Raw genomic sequence first — 25,213 nt, forward strand, 5'->3', positions numbered from 1 at the left:
CCATTGCCCTCTTGTGAAAACACAGTCAGCTCCACTGAAGCAATAGAAATATCCAAGGATACATTTCAGTTGAAAAGTCAATGTGTTCTGCCACTCTATAAACATATCACAGTTCAGTCATTGCTTTGGACTGACATCTCAGAGAGAGTGTGCTCATAGGACAACAGAACCAAATCTTTCCTATTTATGTAGGAAAGAAACAGGTTTTTTCCCTTGGCTCTGCAGTTGTTCTGCATGTTATTCACTTCATCAGCGTACTGAACTGTACTGTCACTATCGCTGTGACAGCTTCACTTATTTCAGCTTCATGACAGGTCTCAAACACATGATATTGTGACCTTAAATTTGCATCGCATTCAAGCATCAGTGCCACAGCATTCCTTTCTCTCCCTGTCATTTCAGATCAGCTGTTAGAATAGTTTGTTATATATTGCAGATATTTATGCATTTTACTGGAAATGCAACAGGACTGTCTAGTAAATTGGTAAATGTGGAAAAGTTATAGGTATGTCATCAATTAAAGACAGCATGAGGAAATGGGACTTTTTATTTCAATTGAGAATTAAAATCTTGTTCTTCACTGAGCTATTCATGTATTCAGCCTGTAGTCATGCAATCCTTCATAACCCAAGAAATCACAAAGTGCTCACCTGGAATGAGATTCAAGTCATGCCTGCTGTTTGGATATATAACCTGTCTTGGGATATATCACCCCATCAAGATGCAGCAACTCTTTCCATTGATGAAGAAGAATGAAGCAGTGAGCTTTAAATTGATGTTTGTCGGGCTGACTGTTAAACTAAACGTGACAGACCATTTAAACACATCAGCTCACAAAAATATTTTGTCAGCAAATGGAGCTCCCAGATTATAGTATATTCACAGATTGCATATATAGGTACTGTGGTACCGATTACATATCAGGACTGTCCACAGCTGAGAGGCAATCAGAAATCTAGTCAATAAGAGAAGCCAGGCATAAACATTTTTTGGGGTGGGGCTGGAAGAAGCAGTATTGATGCTGACAGCAGTTAGAAATGATTAAATTTAAGACCTTTCTCTGCCAGCAGGGCTTTATTTGGATTGAATTTATGTGGTTTTCTTCATGAGTAACCTGGACAGCTGTGAAAAATCTACCTTTTTTTGTGCTTGCTTTGAGTATACTCTCACTATTCCCCAAATGAAGAGGGCCAAAACCTTGACACAGGGAGTCTCCAACTGGCAGAGTTCTGTGAAAATACCATTAAGCTCTGGGAGCTTCCTAAGAGTTGGTGGTCTGCTTACACTTTAGCAGGAGAGACTGAGCTATCAGAGGTACAGACTCTTGCCAACACTTGTGTAAGAAAGGAAGAACAAAGCTACCTCAGAAAGCAGTTTCTGATTGACCTTCATAGATTTTGGTGCTTTCAAAATTCTCTCTCCAGAATAATCAGACAACCCAAAATATTGCTGCTAACTGCTTATGGTATTTCCTTGAGCAAATGCTTAAAATGTTCAATTTGAAAGCTCTGGTGCTGTTGTTTAGCATTTTGCCTTCTTTCTCATGGGCTGTCTCTGCCCAGGGTCATAGCAGATGATGCTGCTAAATCTGTCCTGGCAGCTGGACTAGGTATCCCCTGGGCTCCATCCCAGGTGCAGGAAGAAATGCCAGTGTGATGGTTTCTAGTTGGACCCTAGACCCCAGTCTGGAAGAGAAGCTTCTTCATATTTGACAACACTAAAAAGCACTGGTGCCTGTTAGCTTGGTAGGCTGTTATTTTTCTTTAGACATGTCCTAAGGCATATTTCAAGTTTCTTCTCTCCTATTGTTTAACAGGGACTATATACAATTCTCCTGTGTTTCTTGTTCAGTAAGTGTTTGTTACGTCCTCAGAGACTGAATTCCCGGGCTGGTTTGCTGAAGATCTTTGCCTGGGCAATATTATTACCCTTAGGTATTTGGCTGTCACTGAGGAAAGATGCAAGGAATTTTGAAGCTTCTTTACCAGGAAATCTGGTTGTAACTTTAGTTATGAAGATGCTGACACCTCTCCATAAGGATCGTATGCTATGAGAAGAGGGGGGGGTCCCTATTTTTATGACAGCATGAACTCTAAAACAGACGAAATGCCAACTCTGTCATATATTTTTAAATAAGATGCCACATGGAGTCTCTGTGAAACTAGTTGCATTCTAGAGACAGCTGCCTTAAGAGAGTGGTTGTTCATTGAATGCCTCCTGCAGATAATTTATGAAGTGTTTAGAGGCTTGACAATCCCTTGACTATCAAGAAGACTCTTTAAGCCAGGAGTGTGTTGAGAAAGGAATGCAACAGGAGAACAAATTCAGAAAAGCTCCCATATTGGAGATGGTGCCTACCTGTTACTTCTGTGATAATAGCAACCAATCGAGAGGATGCTTTCTTGGTTTATTCTCATCTTCTTGTAACTTTGGTTTTGACTTTTTTGTTTGAGAACTTAATGTCTTACTAGAATTAGCTCATCATTTTTCATCCTTAATTACATCTGGTATGAAATGTGAGTTTATCATCAAGTAAGTGTGAAATATATGTCATTACTGTTCCTCTGGAAATAACTTGTCTCTACAGAGCATTATATGCAGTCAACTCATAGAAAAAATATGAAAGAACTTGGGGATGTCAGGAATTGGGCTGTATCTCCCAGCTGTAAACTTCAAAAGGATGTTTTGGGAACTGGCATCACCAAGTACACATGTTCCTGGGAGGATCCCTCTTGCCAAGCATAAAGCAGCATCCTTCTGGAAAGCAGTTGGTAGCATAATAGTTTGGTCATGATTACATAGTTTATTGTTCAGCCATCAATGTCTATAGGGCTTTTTATTCATCTTTATTGACTCTGGGGTACAAGAATGTACAAGATGATGTGATCTGCTGCTCTCAGAAGATGATAGCTAACTTATCCGAAGGCATGTATGACTAATTCTCCTTTGAATTTTCACCCCAATACTGATTTTTTTTTTTTTTGCCATTATTGTTGTTATTGTATTGTTGTGCGCTTGCTAAGGACTGAGTAGCTGTCGCTGTGTATTCATGAAAGCCTACAACCTGATTTATTTAACATGTTTACTGGAATACTTGAGGGAAAAAGTCAAATCTATTACTCATATTCATTACTCAGTGTGGAAAAGCAACAGTTGTTCCCCAGTGTGAGCTAGTTACCATAATTATACTGCTGGGCAGTTCACATTGCATCAGTCTACTTTTCTGAGCTTATTTTTGAGGAAACGTATATTAATGGGAAACACTGATTTTGATACATCCTTCTAGTTATGCTTTGCCTAGTCTATAGATAGACCTTGTCTTTTGCTTCTTGCAAGTGGTTTTAGCTGGGCTTTCAGGTTTTTAGAGATTTTTTTGTAGCTGAGGATTCAAATAGACCTGATTTTGAAATGAAATTGCATTCACCACTACAGTGAAGACATCAGTTTTACATTTGGCACACTCAGAATTTTATGTGTCACTAAAGCGGTATGGGTATCTTCAGTTGGCCTGGTGCACAGAGGGCAACTTAAACCAGAGAAGAATGTGTAGCTCCACTAAACTTGTGTGATAAATAAAGTAGCAAGGAATCAACATTAGAGAAGTGTATTGCTTAAGCATTTTTTATTGTGTCTCCTTTTCAGCTGACTCCTAACTATGTTATTGAAACTTCCGTCATTATGATGGTGTCAAATAGTGAACGCAATGAGATATCATGGTGTTGAAAGAATGGGCATGGATAATATCTTTCTTCTAAGCATGCACATTGATGCATCTTTTTTATTAGTATAGTTTTGTTCACCTTTTTACATAAAGGTAATTTTTAATTAAAGGTAACTTGTTCTCTGCAGATTTTATAATTTATTTTATACTATCCCTTTGTGTGGTCTTTTACTGCATTCTAGTGTTAAGTCATTTATAGACTAAGTATATGAATAATTATAATATCTTAAAGGAGCCAAGTGGCAGGTAAGCTCTTTGCTGGTTGATTTATCTGTAACAGAAGAGGCTGCTCTACCCATTGTTACTTCAGCAGTGGGTTTCTCCTGGCAAAAAGGAGCTGAAATTTAAAGGTACCATGTGCTGAAGGATTTAAGTTACTTCAGAAGGCAAATGCAGGAGACAAGGCAACCCTGCCTCTCACTTGCAATGCCTTAAATCAACAAGCAGCATGTTCCAGTTTATACTAGTAGGTTTACAGTTTACTCTAAAATGAATCCTTGTTATCATGTCTAATACCTGGAAAAGTGGATAAAACCAGAGAAACCCACTGGAAGGTGATAATACAAAGTTACAGTGCTGAGGAAACAGAATCCGTGGGTAATTTCCCCCCTCCAAACATCCAGTTCACTCAAGTTGATCTCACAGAAGTCTGCATCCCCCAAGAGCTGACTGTAGTAGGATGGATGAAACCAGGGAGAAGCTCTACTCTTTGGGATGATACTGTGTTCTTTAGCTGGCCAATTGTGTAAAAAGCAGACACTTTTGGGAACCATCTAGTACTGAGTATCAGTAGTATCAATATCCACATTTTGTCTGCATTGGTTCATAAGCATGATCAGTACTAGCACAGCAACAGCATATCCAGGGAGATGGCATCTCTATGTAAAAGCAATGATCCATATGGTCCACAGGGAGTTTGTCTACATCTCTTTCTACAGATGGCAAAGAACATAACTGATGGAAAAAAATAATTTGTATACAGTGAGGATTTTCCCTTCTTGCAGCATTTTAGACATGGAACAAGAATGTAATGCTCCTTTACATCCTTCCATTCATCCATTGAAAGTCTTTGTTCAAGATCCCTTCCCTTAAGGGAGTTGATCTGTGGAGCTAATAGACAAGGAGACAGGGTAGAGAGCTGTCATTGTTTGAATACGTGTGTTTTATTCTAGACCTGCCCAGACGTCTTAATTCCCAGAAGGTGACGCAATGGGTTATGTCATTCCTTTCTCCTTTCCCAACTTTGGGAAAATCCATTGGATTCAAGTCACAAAGAAAAGTCGTCCAGGCTCCTTGCACTGACTTTTCCTCTTTCCTCTTTCTTTTTCTTCTATGTTGAACTTTAGGTTTTATCGAAATGCTGCTCAACCAAGATTCCTAGATATCATGACTATAGATAATAGCAATAATAATACTGTTATTCACATAGAACTACAAATGTGCACAACACCTCACATAAATAAAATGGGGGTTTCTTTAAATGTCAGTGAGCTCAAGAGCGTTGTCCTCCAAGGCATTTTTTTCTAAGCAAGAACTGATTTTGTTTGTTTGTGTGCCAAGACCACGGGAGTTTAGGGACAGATGTTGTGTGGTCTCCAAGCAAAGAGGAGGATTTACCCAAGTGGGTTCCCAAGTACTCTGTGTCATTAACCCTGTCTAGTCCTTAGGCGTTGTTAAACATTTTGAGTACAACAGAAAAAATAACCACTCCCAGTCTATTGCATGGGGTTGGTTGGGCACGGAGGGATGAAGTGCACTGCACACTGACTGACCTACAGACTGTGGTTGTAGTCTGGTTACTTATCCCATTCCATTTGTTCCTACTGGGACCGAGTTGCCCGGAGGTGCAGGCTGGGGTTCCCTTTTCTAGCCTGTGATGGCAACGAGCAGCGGGGCACACTGATTTTGGGAGCAGTCAGCCCTTCCCATTTTATCTTCTTGAGTACTCAGTACTTTTCTCAGCAGACCAAATTCTCTCAAGGTGCTCGTGGTACCATACAACTTTCCTCTTTTTCCGCTCTTTTGGTCTTTTTGGTCTTCAGGTTGTAGTTTTCTTCCTTGGATGGAAAGGTTTATGGACTGCTCTACGGCCAAAGGTTTTATGAACTGGAAAAGATATCTGAGTCTACCAATTCCCAGCTCACTGAAGTGAGCTGTGCTTGTAAGGGAATTGATAGTTCTTCCCAGAATTTAAAGCTATTTGTTGGTAGCTCCTGGATTGGCAGGTTTTGCACTCAATATCAAGAAAAGGGTTTTTTGTAGTTTAGCACACTCTGAAATCTAGAGCTTCAAATCCTCATTTCTCTGAGGCTACAGACATTTTCCTCTTTTCTGCAGTGTCCTTTCCACAGTACTGGGCTATAACAACTCCATATGTATAAGAATTTTAGGAGGACATATTACATAATTATATGAGACAAGTCAGATATTTCAGGCATGAGAATTTTTTCTCTACCAATATACCATCTGTGTATTCATAAGATGGTTGTCTCAGACTTTAGTGACTCGTGTTTCAAATCCCTTTTTGGCTAGAAATAGCACTTACTGATGCTTCTATAGTCCTGTTCTTTTGGGAAATTTGCACTAAGGACTTCACAAGACAGCAGGCACAGCATTCAACCTTTGTAGCCAAAACTCATTGGGAAAATAAAGCCTTTTTCAGAAATGGAGTCAGATGATCTTTACTGGGGGTGGGGGGTGGAAGAGAAGGAAAAAAAAGAAGAGGCTAAAAAAAAAAGACATGTCCCAGATCAGTGTATTCTCCAGCTGGTATGTTCCCAGATTCCTAAAGAGATAACATGGTGTCAAGAAAAAGGATGTTGCAATTAGGCTGGGGCATAGCTACAGCACAGCAGGATCCTGACATTGTCATAGCCCTGTGCTATCACTGACCTTGGGATAGTGGAAGACTGTGCCAAACAAAATAAATAGAGTGTTCCAGTGCTGCTGCTCAGTTAAGGAAGATCAAAGAGAAATAACATTTAATCAGTGGTAGTTGTGGTGTTATGCACTAGCAATACTAATTGTTTTGATGACAATTCTCTCTGAAGACTTTTTTTTATTAGCTCTGAGTAATAACTGATCTCCTAATGTATTGACCTATAGCACTACCACAGCTCAATTAAGTTTCTTATTGTCCAAATCTAATCAGAGAAAAGCTGAGATTGAAAATCGATCCATTTCCTGCTACTTAATGACTAATTCCCCACAAATGTGAATATAGAGATTAACTTTTCAGGTTGAAAGTTTTTTTCAGAGGTAGACTCTGCCAGATGAACGTTTGAGAAGCAGCAGCGTGGCTTCTCTTTTCCCATCCATCTTCCTCCAACTCCTTGGCATATGCTGACTGTAGCTTTTGGTTTTTACTGTGGCTCTTGCTTTATCATGGCCTGTGGTGTGCGCTTATTCTCTGGTCTCTTAACCCATCTCACATAATTGCAAGGAACTGGTATTGATAATTGAAGGTCAACTCCTAAATTCTCATATATTTCTTCTCCGTATACCTCAAATGAGCATTTCTGCAGTGGCTAAAAACATCTGCAAGACAGGGTGACTTAGTCCTTAATAGTATTGTAAGAGCTAGTTACTGTCCTTGGAGGTCTGGGAAAGAATCTTCTCTGATCCCACTTCAGCCTCTGCAAGTTGTGAATTTTCCCCGTGAAGGGGAGAAATCAGATTTCTTGGCTCTTCTAAATATTTCTTCGTTATGTGAAGAACAGCTGCTTTTAAGCCTCCCCATGTGTCTATATGCATTCGTGTTCGCAGCATTAAAGCTACCAAGCAGAGATATAAGCAGTAAACATCCATGAGGTTTGGCAGTTCTCCCTGGTTCTTGCAAGTTGTATGACTCCCACTGCAGCAGCATCTGAAATAGTCGCAATCCTTTGTTGTGTTTATCCTCACAGCGCGCCTCTGAGGTGGGGATATCTCACAAATTTACACGTGGAGAACTGAGACCTGGATCTAAATAGTCAATTAGACTCTGGTCTTTGGTGGTCCTCGAGATTATCCTTGCCAGAGGCTCAGCCCTGTGGCTCAGCTGCTGCTGAAGCCTACAGACCCCCGGCTGTGGATGCTGCCCACTGCCCTGGGACCCTCCAGAAGCTGAAGCCAGGTGGCTGGAGGTAGTTCTCCTGGGTGGGACATTCCTACCTTACACTGCAGATGTGCTTAAGAGTGCAGCTATACCAGGCTCAGCATCTATGGGGGCAAAAGGCTGGAGGGCTTTTACTGTGACGATTAGCTCTGGGAAAGTGTATAAGGGTTTTTTTCACAGGTTTCTGTATTGTTCTTGCTCTGCAACTGATGCTTTATCTCTGATGTCTTATTTTTTTATTTTCCTTGCTGCAGAAAATACCATGCTGGTTTCTGCTTTGCAGCACTGAATTTTGACAGTGTTGAAAGGTTCAGGTCTCTACCCTGACAGCCTGAAGCCCAGATTCCTATGTATCGATCCATTGTAATCCTATGGGGTAATCCTGTGGGGTGATCTCTTTCCTGAGACTCAGCAAAACATAATCAGACTCATTTTTTGGCTGACTCGAGAGAAGACCTTGATTGCTCTGAAGGAATCTGGCTGGTAAAATCCATGCAGACCTGCAGTACTGGGTTGTGGTATTGCATGCTCCTATCCTGCATTTTTCCAGTGGGTCAGCCCAGTCAACCTTTTGTTTGTGTAAAACACAATAAAAAGGCTAGAGTCAAACCAGAAAATGACCTTTCTCAGAGATACCGAGCAAAGACTCACATGCTTTGGGTGTGAAGTGCTTTGGTACATGTATGACAAGCTGGAAGGAGATAATAACCCTTTGGAGATCGACTGGGAGAAGAGGGAGAAACAAGAAAACTGATAATGTTTTGCTGCCAGTAAAGGCAGCTGTTGGAGGAGCACAAAATGAATATGACTTCTGAAGCAGTGTAGTTATATTAACATGTAAGAGAAAAAAATACATCGATGCAGTTGCTTCATTGCGTATTGCATCAGCAGAAGCTGCAGTCCTGCACATGGATACTCTAAATATCATTGTCTGCTTTGATAATCTTGCTGCTTCTTGGATTACATTAGTGCCTAAGAGTAATACATTGAGCTTGGATTTCAAAAGGTACAAACTCTGATACAATAGTACCTTTTTTATTCATTTATTCGTATTTTGGAAGACAGAGGAGATACAAATCGCTAACCGTGAACAGAGTTTGTTAGGACCATGCTTGCTCTTTCCAGTTTCATCTGAAAAGTAAAAATAGCTTAGCAGAAGATTTTTAAACTAACTATCCTGGTAGTACACACAAGATGTGGTTGGGCAAGGCGCTCAGCTTTGAAATGTTTTCTACAAAACCCTGCTGCTATTCCAGGCAGTTTTTACATGCATCATTACCCCTCAAAACCCAACCAACATGCCCATTTTCCTCTGTCTGTTCCATGGTGGAGCAGGGACCCTGGATGCTCATCAGCCCTATTAGTGCAGCACTTGCTTCAGCTCATGTGGACATCACTGGCATCTGCGCTGTAACTGGGCATGAGCTATTGCAAGATCTTTCAGACATCTCCTGGAATTTCTCTGCGTAACGGAGTGATAATGTAGGGTGGGAAGGAACAGAGGATAAGGAGAAGGCTGAGAAGAAGGTCCCATCTATACCACACATCTGAACATCGAGTCTGGATCTGTTACAGCACCCCACCTCTAGCACAGCGTAGACACATGGTCCAATTCCACCTCCTGGAATTTCAGTAATGAAATTGAATTGTTCTCATCCTCACTTTATTCTCAATGCATATGAACAAGACGGCCCCAGACCTTTCGAAGGCATGTGATGTGCTTTTCTGTGCTGATGTGCTGCTACTCTGACTGAGAGTTGGGAGCAGGACAGGAACATCTGTATCTCTGGGATGCAAATCCCTTAACGTTTTATTAAATTGTTAATGGAAGCATGCATAGCTGCTGAAATTACTTCTGCTTCTGTGGAGCCAAATTCTTGGGTGCTCATTCATTGCCTGTTATGTCTCTGTAGCAGAGTTTTGCCTCGGAGAGCTCTGAGACTCAAATCCTCAGTGGTTATCTAAATGCATCTAAATGCTTTTCATTTAAAGGGCAGTTGGGGATAGGAGCCACAGAAGGACTTCAGCACAAGTAAGGTGTGATTAATTGCCTCTGGGAACAGGATCTCCAAAGTCTAGACAGAAGAGCTGTGTGAGGAAAGCCCTTGGAAATCCACAGCCAAAACATATGGACACCTTAAAGTGGTGAGAGACCTGGCTATGAGTGTGATTGCTCAGTACCCTTCGTTGCCTGTGTCCCTTTGAGGGCTTTGCCTTGATTGCTAAAGGCCCTTGGGGGTCTGTACTTGAATAACAACATTTGGATGTGTTTCAGTCCATTAAAGAGCTCATCCAATGAATAGTAACTCAGGGAAAAAACCTTTGACAGAGCTAGAAAGTTGTATGGAAATGCTTTGAGATTTATCACGATCATAAGCCCAATTCAAAACCCACTGAAGTAACTGGATCATTTGCATTGGCCCATACTGCTAAAAATATACATTGTGCTTAGTATCGTAGCGGCTAAGATGCCGATGAGAGGAAAAGAGAATTGTGAAAATTACCTTAGTTAAAGTACATTTTTAAATATGTTTAGTGGGGGAAATGCTAGAATCCAAATTTCTTTCTCCTAGAGGAGCTACTCAACCACTAATTTGTTAAAAAAAAAAGGTTGTTCTCTTTGTGATCCCTTTAATATTAGTTCACACAAGCTTGGGAACTCATCGTTTCCTGATCGATTCTGTGCTGTAGCTGGTGCTTTCTCCTGAGCTGCCCATTCATCTCATCTCAGGTAGGGGAGGGAAGTGAGTGTGGGGTTTCCACGTCCAAGCTGAGACCTTTCAGCAGGGAAAGGAAGTTGCATCATCCCACTGCTGTGATTGTGGAAAGTCTGTTTTGTAGGCAAGCACTGAAAACACTTGTTCGGCCAAAAGTATGTAGGAGATAGCTAGGAAGAGGCCTAGTCTGAGAATTGCAAGCACTAGAATCTCCCTGCCCGGGACTGTGAAGACTTACTTTGCGATAAAAAAGCATAATTTAAGATTAATGATTCCTCTGCTCCCCCTACAGCCAGTCAAGGTTAGAAGTCTCCGACACCTAATTGGAGCACTTTAGGTTGGCTCTTCGGAGAAGCCGCTCTCCATTGACCAAAGACCGATGCACGGCGCCGATCCAGAGCGTTGCTGTGGCTCTCACCCACAGGCGCTCCTGCTGACGGCCCCCTCCTGCTCAGCCTTGCCCTGTCCCTGGTCCCCTCCCCACTGGTCCCACCACCCTTGGTGGGATGCTCTCTCTGCCAGCCCTCCCTGCTCCAGCGCCGGGCATGGAGGCAGCTGACAACCTCTCACATTGACTCCTCTGGCATAGGAGAATAAGGGTGAGACATAACATGAATAAGAGAGGCAAGCTGTGCCTTACCCATTCTTAATCCACGCATCCTCAGGAAGTCTTGAAAATGTCTCTTTGTCTATTTTAAAGGTGCATCTGTCCTCACCTGCCCTTGAGCTGTGTATTCCCAGGGCAGTCAAATCTCTTCCAGAAGGACAAATGTACAGGCTGTGTCTTTTTGTGCTGCTGTGGTTAAGCTCTTGTTACATTAGTGTTCAGTTCTGTACAAAGGGGTGCTGGTGGGCACAGGCTGCAGCCCTGCAGGTCATCCTGCTGCCAGAGATGCTCAACCTTCCCGGCAGGTTCCAACGGTCACAGCCCGTACATCTCTCCCTTCTCATGCCTTAACACATAAAGTGCAAGAGTATGGTAAGTTATAGTAAGTTACAATTATTTTTTTCTGAAGGAGAGAATGAAAAAGTATTCATTTTTCTTACCTCCTTTACTCCTGCGTTTGTACTGCTGGCAGGAGCCCAGACCTTCATCCTCTTGGAAAACTATTGAGCAGCAACCTGCTCCCCAGTCATCACAGGCATCCCCCTCAGTGACCAAAATACCACCGCAGCTTTATCTCACGGTGAAAATGTCCACAGCATTCACGTACTGTAGTTTCAAACAGACTCAATGCTGTGGCTCTGCGAAGTGGGAGACCGTATCAGATGCATGATGTACGGAGGTGGGGATAAAACCTCAAGTCTGAACTTGGTCCCTCTACAGGAAAGATTGTGGGTAACAGCTGTTAGAGCTGTTGAGCAAATACACTTCAAAGGGCTTCTTACTTCTGAGGTTCTGTAAGATGGGGCTTGACCAGCGGCTATCGGCATCTGGGGTCAAATTTAAGAGGTTTGCTATAAAAAATACCCGTCTGAGCTTCTACCAGCAGCCAAAACTTCTGATTCTCAAAGTTATCATGTTCCCCGCTTACAAAGGTGAACTGGGTCCCTAGCAAACTTCTTAAAGGGGGGAAAGAAAACCCTACCAAAGTAGATAAAAAGGGTAACTCCTTCCTAAAGTGTAACAGAAACAACTGTACAAGATTTTTCCCATGGGAGACAATGCAAGGTTTCTTTTCACGTGCTGGCGCCCGACGATGCTTGTGCTGCTCCCTGCGCTGGCTGTGCCTCGCTCATCCCTCTTCGCTGCCTCGGCCCTCGGCAGAGCGTGGCACTGCCGAGCCCCGAAAGGGGCATCTCAGCTCCTGGGGAATCGGCGGCTGCTTCCTCCATCTTCTCCAAGCCTGGGATACAGAAGCCCTGTGCCACCTCCTGATCTCCCACCTCGGTGCTGGAAGCTGTGACCTTACATCAGTGACCGAGTCATGTCACCCATGGGCATGTGTAGGCAGCATGTTCAGCTTTCTATACACTACTCTAATTCAGTTTTCCCCCATTTATAGCAGAATTTCCCTCTTAATAGAAATGCATCTCAAACTTGATAAAACATTGCATGAAAAACAAAGCACCTCTCAGGCCCACCTATAGATTCCCGCAACCTCAGAGAGAGACCCTTCTGTTTTGGCTCCCCCCATCACTGGGGAATTTGGGAAAGTGTATTGCTTTTGGTTTTGTTTTTTTCTTTATGTTTTAGCCATATGCTAAAGCTTTAGCCATATGCTTTTTCATATGCTTTATGCTTTTTCAGTAACTTCCTCCCAAAGATGATCTGAATAGTTGGTCACACAGTTGCTTCAAAGATGATAGAAGCATCTTCAGCCAAGCAAATAAATATTTCTAGATATTTGATCAGTTTCCCCAAGACTTCAGTATGTAGAATTTGTTGATGCTATTTGCTGGAATATTCTTATTCTGGGACCCTTTGAAAGCCCCCCCCCCAGCTATGGGAAAAGCATCCAGAAACATTCTGGGAGCTAAGTACCTGCAAGACCACCTTCTCCAAGATTTAGAAGCAGAACAAGGGGGACTTATTTTTCTCTTTCTTTTTCCTTTCCTAATTGGTAGTTGTCTGTAGAGATAACCTTTTCTTCACACATCAGCACGTTGATCTAACTGGTCAGAAAAAGGACAGACAGGCAAGAGATGAGACTGGAGAAGCAGAAACAAAGGAATGACCAGTGTTTGGTCACTTGTGGAAATGACTGCTGTAAAAAGCCCAGGCAGGTATAGTTTGTCTTGATTTAGAGATGAAAAAGGTAAAGCAGGAGACAATGCTGGCATATAAAGTGAGAGTGCGCTTTTCAGTAGCACCGCTGCAGCAGAAGGGAACTGGTTGCTATCACATGTGGATTGATCACCTGGACAAGGGCTTGCAGAGGAGCCTGAAGAACCCACTGACTTGCCCAGTGGCTGGAGGCGGTGTTTCTTTACTGGTTTCTGAGGCATTCGCTGAGCTCATGTCAGAGTCCCGTATGAGATTAAACTACCCCCATATCCCCCCCTGCCCAAATCGGATGTTTGTCTTCCAGTGACCCCTGTCTCTGCCACTTGCCTTAGACTAGTCTTAAAGCAGTTAACAGTCTGTGTCTTTATGGAAAAAAAGGCCTTTACACCTTGCTAGGGCCTCACTGTATTTTAATAGTCAAACAATGTTTTACCAGAGCTGGCGTCTTTTGCTCTGTAATTGTTTTGTTTTTCTTTTACTCCATTTCATATTTATGAATCATTTCAAAACAGGCCAATGGAAGTCTTCAAGCAGGTTTCTAAACAAGTTTTGACAATGTTTTTTAGTTGTTCTGAGCTAAGGATATTACAAATCAGCAGGTACAGCCTGAAGAAGCGTGCCTTCCGTCCCTAAAGGACCTTTTACTGCATTTGCTCCCTAGAAGGAAGCAAATAGAGGTGGGAGGAAACAGTGTCAATGCCATTTGTTCACCTTACCAGGCTGTAAATGCCAAGGCAGCTCTGAGCAGCACCACTGCCTTCCTCACCTCGGAAGAGAAAAATTCGTTGTCTTGTCTGTGATGAAAAAATTAGAAGGATGCTTTTCTCCCTGCTGCGCCAGGCTGATGGCATGACTAGCACAAGAGGTAGGCACATCTTGCTTCTGCTCCTCTAATGGGAGACTGAATGACAATGTTCATGCTTCCCCAAGAATAATTTAGAAATGGTCTTTGGCATCTCCAGCCACTGACGCCTCCTAATACCCGCTTCATTCTTGGGCTCTTGAGTATTTCTGGGTGCCTGTCACTTCTTAGCCATTTTTGTAGGTGAGCTTCTTCACTGCATTTTTCAGTTCTTTGGTTCCACCAGTAAGTACATTTGCACCATTTCTCAGTCTGGATCGAAGCAGAATAGCACCTGAAGGGATCTTGGGCAGGGAAAAGGACAATCCCATTTCCTTCTAGCTACTTGCCTTTCTGTTATAGAGGTTGTGGAGTGACAGAGTCACAGAAATACTGATCAAGCAGCATCCTCAGCAATCATCAGCTCTTAACAGAAACACTTGGAAGACTGTAAAATTTTGAAGTATTTTGTTTTGTAACACATATGTCACAGGACAGTGGTCAGTACAGATTTAAAAAGCAAGAGATTGTTTTTTTCAGCTTTGAACAACCAGAAATCTCCCAAGAATAGAAGGGGGGAGCAGTGGAGTCCCTATGGAGCTATAGGGCACTGGAGCCACTTGTCACCAGTGGTCAGCAGAAGTGTACCTCTATCTATGCTCATACTTAAATATCACCTATGTTAAAAACTGGTACAGAAGTTGGGGGAAAGGTTTATCATGAAGAAGAGGAAGCAGTGAGCAGGATTTTCAATAGCATGCAAATAACTTTGAGGTTTTGGATAACATTCACATAACTTTGTTCTGACACGGCCAAATGTAGGACTGTGAGCCCAAAGAGCCCTCCCGTGAGGGGAGCTCTGTTTGCTTTGACAAAAGGTTGAGGTCTGCACTAGAAGAGCAATTCAGCAAGGTTTGGTAGCTGCAGTCACCGCAGTCCTGAATTGTATCAGAGAATCCATATATCTCTGTATGTGTTTACAAGCCCAATCATGCTTACCATACCGCAGTCCAAAAATTTTTAAAGGTCAAGAAACAGAAAGTACAGAAAAGAGCCGACAGTATCTTGAGGTATTTACAGCTCCATCAGTTTGGATTATCAAAACAGAAAGAGGGGCTGGATTGAGTACAGTCACGTAAGTTACTTTTTCAGGAGGAGACGATACCAAACGCCTCTTTCAGCTCGTGGGGAAGGGGTGCAGAAGCAGCAGCTGGATGCTGACCCATACAAGGTCAAATGAGAAAACAGCAGCTTTAACGGCTGTGTTAAGCTGGACAAAATACCACTGGAATGGGTACAGTGGCCCTCTCTCTCGACACCGTGTTCAAGTATCTTCCCAAAAAGACACCTGGGAAGTGAGATGAGCATATCTGATACCTCTTCTGGGATTCAGAGATTTGCATCCTTTTAGGAGGTAATTCACCACAGGGCAATATTCTGAATGGATGGAGCGGGGCAAAGTTCATGGAAGATTTTGCATTGACTATAATGCCACTGAGCCAGAGAAGAGATTGCATAGCAGTCATACCTTGCAGCAGTGCAAAAGTTGTCCAGAATTGTGTCTGAAAAGTTGGTATCAGAAAAAACAGTAAGTTCAAAGGAAACATTCAGGGTAGGACCCTTTTGGCAATGCAGCAGTGGCTCCTGACATGACCTGCATGGCTACAAATTTGTTGCAGGCAGCAGGCTGTGAACTAAGTTTTGCACTTTTTAGGGCAAGATGTGGTATCCAAATGGTCATTTGGCCTCCTCAAAGGAAAAGCAGCAAAGGCTTGCCATATGCTACATCTGTATTTAGTCAGACAATTAGTAGTGCCCGTTTCTGTATATGCTGTGAGATCCCCAAGATCCTCCTTGAAATTTGAGTATATTGTTCAAGAGCTTTCACAGGTGACCACAGCAACTGTCAGCCTGCAGTGAAAGCTCTGGCCAGGAAAATGGAAAATTGTAGCATGCAGACCCACTTCCTCGGCTGCCGCCGAAGCCTTTGCTTCAAACTTACATTATTAAATGCAATACTTGCTAAGAAGTGGAATTTTTAAAAGCACAGAAGGACATGGCTGTCCCACTGCAATGAGACTTCAACACTGGTTTAAAATTCCCTTTAAGAGGTAATGTTTTCTTGAGTCTGGGCTATAGAAAGAACAACTACCGTCTCAAATGACTTAAATCATACACTTCTCGAGGGAAAAGCTATCAGCTGAAAACCTACGTATTATGGTTATTTAAAATACTTTGTTAAGCTACAGTCAGTTGCAGTGTTCACCAATAATGGATATTAAATGTGAAAAGCCTCGCCTTGTATTGTTTAACTGAATCTGTTGTCATCTTAGGTATTTGTATTATGTTGGTTGGCAGAAGAGAAGATATGTTCCTGTTTTTTTATGCTATGGGTGGATTGTTTGGTTTTTTAAATAAAGTTATATAACAACAAGCCCACACAACTACTTGGTTGCAACAAGTCAAGGGCTGATTGCTCCCAGGCAGAAAACACACCATTAAAACGCACCTTGGTTTCTATATCTCGTAGTAAAAGAATATGACATATAATTTCCCATTTGCACCCAACATTTTAAGGATCACCTAGTTAATTTAGCTTTAAATTATCATTAAATATATTTGTAATATAGTTTGCAGTAAGCTAAGAGATTTTTGTAGAAATAAGTTTTTAATAATCATTACACTGTAACTGTTAGGGAAGCTTACATTGCACACCCTCAGTTTCACACAAAGCCCACGAGCAACTCTTCATGAATGCCTCACTTCGGTACTTTGCAGGCAGGTACATAGCTTGCTCCCTCGCATTGCCCACAGTTCTATTTATTATTTTATTTTGTAGTTCTTTCCATATGGAGATGCTTCAAAGTTTGCCCAGCACGCCTTCCGAACCTTTGATAAAAACGGAGATGGGACCATCGACTTCAGAGAGTTCATTTGTGCCCTGTCCATCACCTCACGAGGCAGTTTTGAGCAAAAGCTGAACTGGGCCTTCAACATGTACGACCTGGACGGTGATGGTAAAATTACAAGAGTGGAAATGCTGGAAATCATAGAGGTGAGACCAATATGATACTTAAAAGTAACATGTCTGAATATTAGTAAAATTTGATTACTCGTTCACATACTCTTTAGATTTTAAGTACACAAGAGGCTGTAGGGTATCGATAAAAGCGTACATTACACACATTCAGTGTACACGGACTCATGCCTACGTGGTGCAAGCACACTAACTTTTGAATAGATGTAATCTGAGAATTACAGAGAATACGTACGTGCATATTAGCTTTTAAATATCCAGAGGTAATTTTTTCCTGATGAACTGATTAACCGTAAAGAACAGCACAGCAAAGGATTTACAAAGCCCATCTCAAAATCACTTGACACCCATGAAATTAGTGGTTTGTAGCTCAAGTAGCTGAAACCTTACTGGAGATTAACTTCAGATGATTACAGAAATTTACAGGGATAACAACAGACTATTTTAAGTGAGCTCTCACAGATGGGCTTTAAGATGACCACAGCATATAACAGGAAGGATAAAGTTGACCTCCCTCATTATCTGCCACAGTACTTAATACCAGATCTTACTCAGATGTACACACAGAAAGCTATTAAAAGGTGATGACTGCTAAAACCGATTATTCAGAACTTATGTGAAATAATTCAATGGAGTGAATAAAATACAAATAAACAGTTGATCCAGAGAATAGGTTGCAACAGTTTTGCACCATGAAACAGAAAGCCAAAGAAATTCATTCCAGGATGCAAAACGCAAGCACCGAAATAAACCTAAAGAAAGTAAAACATGTTCTTACTTGTTTTAAATTTATGGACATCTGATTCTAAGGGTGGGGGGAAGGAAAAAAAACTTTAGGGAAACTGGCAATCGTTTTATTGTTGGACTATCTTTCCAGAATTTGATCACATCAAAAAATCAGGTTGTAATTCTTATGTTGAATTTTCTATTTGGTTTCTTTCCAAAGGCCATCTACAAAATGGTGGGCACTGTGATAATGATGAAAATGAATGAGGATGGTCTGACGCCTGAGCAGCGGGTAGACAAGATCTTCAGTAAGATGGATAAGAACAAAGATGACCAGATCACACTGGATGAATTCAAAGAAGCTGCAAAGAGCGATCCTTCCATTGTATTACTCCTGCAGTGTGACATTCAAAAATGAGCTCGTGTACAATGCATCATAGACTGCACAGAAGTTTAATGTTCCATTCAGTTTGCAGCTATTTCCACACACACAAAAATTTGCTTGGACTACCTATAAATGGACTTGCTTCTTGTGTTTGAAACACTTGTGTGCATGAGAATGTCATTTGCTAAAGAATTTTAAAAGTATATATTATAAAAATAAACTGCCACAATGTGATGTGTGCAATGTCATTTCATAACAATCCTATTCCTCTGAAGCCTGTGCAGCAGTCCTGTGCTGCAGTGAATTATATTATTTATTGTTCATGTTTTACTGATGCTAGCTCTGTGTCTCCTAGACTGAGTAATGTTAGTGACACTGAATTCCCATGGCAATGTTAACTGTTTATTATAAATCATGTCACCATTCTGCTGTAAAGTAGTACTGGACAGACAGAGGGGAAGAGTTCCTCAGCTCTTAAGTCTGATCCACACATGTGCTTGTATTGTCAGTGGATATAAATGTACTTCATTTGCATGCCTTTTAGGTTTGCCTTAATTCTTACCTCATTTGCATCCCTTCAATCTGGAAAGAGCTATGTCAGAGGAATGCAGTATAAAAAAAAAGAAAACCCTGCTAAAATGATCCCTTTAATTAAAAGTATATATAAATATATATATAATGTTTAAAATATTGTTTTATTGGAAGTTTAAAGGTTTTATTGGAAGTGTATTGATCTTTGCCTGAATTTTCAAAAGCTTCCACAGAGGTTGCAATATATATGTCCCAAAATAAATTTATAACATTTGACCTTTTCCCCTAATTCTTATTTCACGTCTTCATCACGGTAACAGAAAAAAAAATTCAATCTCTTTAATTATCTGTCACTGTACTACTGGGAAATATATATTTCATTATGAAAGCATGAAGAAAACTTCTTTCCACTCACTCACTAGAAGAGTCGTATTATACAAAACCAGAAGTAGTAGTTCTTGTATTTACCAACAAAGCAGCTGTTTATCCTCTAAGATGCTAATGCTAAGATTTAACAGTATACCTACTGGACCTGTGCTTACACAACTTTTTAAGCTAGCTCAAAGTCAAATACAGTTTATCTGCTCGGCCTAAACCTGGTCTTTTAATGTTTCTCCCTCCTGAAGTCTTTCCTCTTACCATATGACACTAAACTACCCTGGGTTTAATATAAACAGACATGTTGTCAAAAGTCATTACTGATAAATTAATCATAAAGTATGATGATTGAGAAAGGATAGTGAAAAGAACAGCTTCCTCCTCGATTCTACGTGCAATCAATCAAGTTTATCTCTATCCTGTGGCAAGTACAAGCTCTGTGCAGCCCTGGGAAAGCATCAAGAACTAGCAGACAACAGAAATTGCCAAAAAAAAAAAAAAAAGAGGGGGAAAAAAAAAAAAAATCTTTCCTACACCACATTCCCAGTTGCTTTAAACAGTTGGTTGCTGACAGGATCGCAGAAAAAAAAAAGTCTGAACATCTTACAATTGCATGTTTGATACTTCTCCTTTGCCTTATGAAGAAATGAGACAGTGGTCTTAATAGCTAAAAATCAAGACAATAAAATGACACAAACCAAATCATTCTGTGTTTTTTCAAATTTTAAAAGTGAAGCTCATCTTAAAATCGAGGGGGGGAACCCAAACGAAACAGTTTTACACATTTTGCTAACAAACATGGTGGGGGAAACACAGAATCAATTGTTGCCACAACCAGAGCCATCCTCTCATATTTAAGTTTCTTTGTATTTCAAACAAACAGCAAAAAGCAGAAATTTCAACTTCATTTTTTAATACCAGAATCTTACTTAGACTGCACAGGTAATCTTCTTAGCAAATTAGAGAATGGTATACTTTGTATGTTTGGCTGTAACTTAATAAAACACGCATTCTGAAAATACTACATACTTCCGAGAATGATATGCCCAATTCTTCCACTTAGGCTGAAATTACTAGTTGTAGAGAGCATGTTGAAAATTCCTGGGAATTTATACCTCTTTGGTCTACATATACTTATTAGAGAGAAGCAGTACCTCATTCCACATTTCCCTGCACCTCAAATTTATGTATCTGGACAGGCTCCGCTTACTTTAATGTGGCATTAAGCAATGCATTGCCATCCCAAATGGCCAACAGCTCAAACAGTCACAAACAGTAACATCAGCACCACAATTCTCTCTAAGTAGCTGGTATAGTAAACTCTGGGTTTAAAGTACCAAGAATAAGACAGTTTTGAGACCTTAGGATCACTGCATCCAAGAAAATGCTTCAGTAAATAAGTGCATCCAAGAAAATGCTTCAGTAACTGTTTATTTAGAACTAATCCTCTACCATGTAAACAGTTGCTTATAATAATTATACAGTCAGGCACACATTTTCATCAAGTACAGTGGCAAATTAAAATAAATACAATATATTGATTTGAACCAAAGACCAGAATTGTTGCCAACTGCTCCAATATTTCAAGTAAGTCTATAGGAAACTTGGGAGAAAGTTGAAGTGTTAGCTCAGTAGGAATGTGCTAATTTTCCTTAAGCTCTTTTCTCCACATAACTCATTATAGAAGTACTAATGAAAATAAATGTTTTGCTCTCTCCTGCCTCTGCTTTATTTTCTGGATGCTGAAGAGAATCAGGAGGAAATAATGTTATGCCATTCTATCATTTCATATTGTAAAAGGGTCTGAAACATATTCTAGTTTCATCATAAAAATCGAGTCAAACTAAACATGTGGTTCATGATCATGTAATACTATCGAGATCTCGCAGTACAAACAAACTGGACTTGTGCTCCAGACAAGTTTTGTCAAGTAGGCACTTTGTAGGGGTCCCTCCCCACCTTTTGTGAAAATTGTATTTTCACATAATCCTGAAGTCCTATGTATATTTAATATATATTCCATCAAATAACAGGATTATGGAATTGTTTAGTTTGGTAGAGACCTCCAGAGGTCTCTTGTCCAACCCCCTGCTTAAAAGAGATGCAGCAGTCTAGTCAGACCCCAAGAGCCTCTAAGGATGGAGATTCTACAGCCTTTCAGGACAACATGCTCAAATGCCTCTATCTTCATCATGAACAATCCCTCCCCCTGGTTTATCCAGCCAGAACCTCCCCACTTCAATTTATGACCACTGTCTGTCTCTTCTGTCACATGCTTCAACAAAAAGCCTGGCCCTGTTTTGTCAGTAACCTCCTCAGGGCTGCTGTGAGTCTGTTGCCCCATTACCATGGGTTTTCAGAAGCAAACATCTGAAGCCTTTAAAAGATCACGAGACTTTAGGCATTAAGTCAGAATGCACTAGAGCTGCAGTTAGCTTTCTCAGTGTAGTCCCTTCAATTCTTCACTAGCTTCCGTATTTTAGATAAGTTTAATATGCAAGTTTAATACATGCTTGTGTAAAAACTAAACCTTAAAGAACACAAAATACAGTGCAGCAGCTAAAACCAAATTTGGCTACAAAGTCAAGTTAAAATTTACACTGCAATGAGGTTTTATTGAGTAATTTTTATTTGGTAAATACCTGTAGAAACTGCAGAACTATTCTCTGAATAATCTCAATGGCTTTTGTATCATCATAACACAAAAAAAAAAAGCATGCCTAATGCTGTACTCAAAAAAGTGATTGTTTTTGAAGAGCTCCCAACAATTTCAAGTTCCTGGAGAAAGGAAAACAGGAAAGTAAGTTATTTTGGGGCAGTTTCAACAACCTAGTTCTTTCTCCCTCTTATCCCAAATAAATGCTTGTATTATTTAACTAAAGCAAGTTTATTTTAACTACTCTAGTATAGTCCTATTGGAGGAGGGGAGGGGAGAGGTGGCAGGAACACCCAACAACACACAGGCCTACAATGCTGTAGAAAAGTTACTGTATTATTTCTCCAAATTCTTATTCCACTTCATTCCTCTATATTGGAAGGACTTCCATTATTCTAGTTTGTTACAATATAATGAATATCTACAGACTTAGTCTATACCTGCAAACTCAGACTGTGCAAGAACTTAGTTTATTGGAAATAAGAATCTAAGTTTATAAAGCCACAATTTGCTAGGTTTTGTATGCTCATGTCCAAAGAAACTATAGTTCTTCCCTATAGACTCTTTCGAAAGAAATAAAAGCACTTTCTTCCTGCCCAGAGACTATACTGCAAATAAATTCTTGACATCTCTAATTATGAAAGTATACAGTATAAGTACTAATAGTTCCTCATGTTCAGCTGCTTCCACTGGAAAAAAAATGAAACATGTTTTACTGCACGTATTAATTAGCATACATTTAAGAAATAAAGCAGAGCTAGAAAGAAACCAACATTTTTAACTTAATACTAATTTTAAGTGTGTAGAGACACTAAAACATTACCACAAGTATCAGTTCTCACCGTTTATTAAAATATTACTCCATAGTTATACACAATATATTTCATATTTTCCAGAATAATAAACAGAACAACTGATAAAAAAATTCTACTAGTTGGTAGTTAAAAATACCAACTGAACATTCGGGATTTTCTCATCAGAACTGTGCTTATTCTAGGTCTGTACACAGACAGTAGTTCTGTAAAAAAAGAATTTGAAAATTAAAAAAAATATACAGGAACCTCTTGTTTTCCTGAGGTATCTAACAAAAGATCCTTTTATCCAGCATCAGGAATTAGTAACTTTACACACATCATTACACATTTACCCTCAGTAATATGCCATATTCATGCACAGAGGTACTTATTGATCTTCCTCTTTGTCATTCCTATTTTGGAAATTCAACGTTCTTTGGCCTCTTTCTGGGTCTTGCATTCGGAGGATTCGAATACGGGAACTCGTAGGCAGAGAACTAAAAATAAAGTATGCATCATTTAAACAGTGTTTCTCCTCCACAAGTTTTAGTATTTGCATTTGATTCTTTCCATTACATATTTTCCTTTAAATAACTCCTTTTTTCTTTGGCAGTTTTAAAAACTAGTAACATGGTGTGAAGTTCTGGCTTCACTGAACTGATACTGGAGCCAGACTTCAGTAAAAACTTCAGGTAAAGACAATGACTGATTTCAGTCATGTGACTTCTAACAATTAGACTACCTTAATTATGGAAAAGGTTATTTTAAGAGAAACTCCAAATGAAATAATAATCAAATATGGTTCATATTTGCCTTACAGATCCTGCAGTGGCACACATTTTATACATGTATAATCATGCACATCATACTAAGAAAACTTACTAAACATACATTTATACAGGATTCTCCACCCATTATCTTAAATATATTTTTTCCTGAAGGTGCCTCCTTACTATTGTTAAATTAGTTTGCTGAACATACATGTGAACAAACATAACATAACCAAGCTGCACGTGAATTATTAAACAGTAACCATACAGAAAATTCCTGTATGTTTATTGAATACAGTTTCAGAAATTCCCCCCAGTGCATTTCCATTGAAATAACAACAGGCTACCATTATTCTACTTTTTATAGATTTTAGTAAGGGAAGACAACTAAGAATAAATCAACTTCATTTTGAGGACTGACTGCTTAATTATCCTCTGCAGGCTTCACTGATTATGTTTGGCTGAGAGAAGAGTGGGCTGAATAAGGTTAGACAGTGACTGTCCCCTTAAGATGGACGTGGCTTTACCAGGGACTTGTATGTAGGGTTTTTTTTAAGAATTTTGGGCTACTAGATTAAAAAAAAAAAAGTAGTAAGGAGTAAGTTATCAGTTTCTAGATCAGTGATATAAAAAAAAAATCATAACTCAATTGACAAACTTCTTGAAAGTACTGTTAGTATTAATAGGAAAAACGGAAAAATGCAAGGGCTTCTGTTAATTTTGGGAGGGGAGAGGGAAATACAGGCTATGAGCTACCAGGAGCCTACTTTAGACAATAAAACATTTCAAAAAGCTGTTCTACTTAAGAAAAACTGATTCAAGTCCCACTGAACTACCATATTAAGAGACATTACATAAGGAAGAGTGAAAAACCTATTAAATTCCCAGAACCATCAGCAATGGACTGCTTAATTGTTCATGTTCTACTGCTATAAACAGGAAAATTTCTTTCTTTTCATAGTTACTTTTTACATACTCCTTGCAATAGAACTTCCTTGTAATTCTTTTACCAGGAAATATAACAAAACATTATTACCTCATGCTCTGTGGGGTAAGCAAAATGAACTGTCGATGCTGCTGAGAGTCAGCCACCTTAAGAATCATATCCATTGCAATTCTTCTGTTAACCATGTCCTAAAAACAAAAGATTTATCAGGTAGTGATACTGACTGTATACTTCACTGGCCTATTACTGCACAAATTAGGACAAATGCTTAAGAATAAATTCATTAGAAAGCATCTTAGTAGAAAAACCTACCAGAATTAATTTATATGTAGTAAAGCTTAGCTAAAGAAAAGTCTAATAAAAACTATGCTGGAGAAAGATCAGGGTTAAATTGTAAAAGCTACAAACTATAGTCAGCGAAATTCTTAAACTCTACTTTTTAGTACACACATAATAGGATGATTCTATCAAAACAATCATACACTCCTACTCACAGTGTTTTTCTATCAGCTTTGACATACATGTAGTACTTCTTGCTTTATTGGTACGCTGAGAGGAATTGTATTTTAGCAGAATAACGTTTCCTATAAAATCCTGCCTCAAAATTACCTGAAAAGATTTAAGTGCTGCACAAAACCTATTATGTAGCTTGTTTTTATTAGTAGTAGTATTGTTATTATTATTATTACTGTTTGGAACACAACCTTATACACTAGGCTTACTGAAAAAGATGTGTAATGGGAAGCTATTATTAACAGGGGTTAAAAAAAGCTCTGCTTCTATACGCTGTTATCTCCCTTGCCAATGTGCTGATGGAGTCCTCTTGTGGTGGGTCTCCAGGATTACACACAAAGTCACTACAGAACATGGAGACGGTAAGGTTGCAC

General features: G+C 40.0%; 2 protein-coding genes across 2 annotated transcripts in view; one reads left to right on the plus strand and one right to left on the minus strand.

The window, feature by feature from the left end:
• Window positions 1-10,146: 10,146 nt before the first annotated feature.
• On the plus strand, window positions 10,147-19,115 carry LOC104616202 (visinin-like protein 1; the record flags this gene model as incomplete). Its single annotated transcript, XM_010291668.1, has 3 exons — window positions 10,147-10,168; window positions 16,943-17,158; window positions 18,087-19,115. Coding segments are annotated over 3 exons (436 nt in total), but the record flags the coding sequence as incomplete, so codon positions are not given.
• A 3,883-nt stretch (window positions 19,116-22,998) lies between these two features.
• The window catches only part of SMC6 (structural maintenance of chromosomes 6), a 30,875-nt gene continuing 28,660 nt past the window's right edge, over window positions 22,999-25,213 (minus strand). Inside the window, exons 25-26 of the mRNA XM_010291667.1 lie at window positions 24,417-24,514; window positions 22,999-23,107 (exon numbers count right to left, since the gene is read on the minus strand). Coding sequence (XP_010289969.1) covers window positions 22,999-23,107; window positions 24,417-24,514 — 207 coding nt within the window. The remainder of the gene's footprint in view (window positions 23,108-24,416; window positions 24,515-25,213) is intronic.

The sequence above is a fragment of the Phaethon lepturus genome, unplaced genomic scaffold (genome assembly GCF_000687285.1).
Source record: "Phaethon lepturus isolate BGI_N335 unplaced genomic scaffold, ASM68728v1 scaffold7497, whole genome shotgun sequence".
Lineage (NCBI taxonomy): Eukaryota > Metazoa > Chordata > Aves > Phaethontiformes > Phaethontidae > Phaethon > Phaethon lepturus.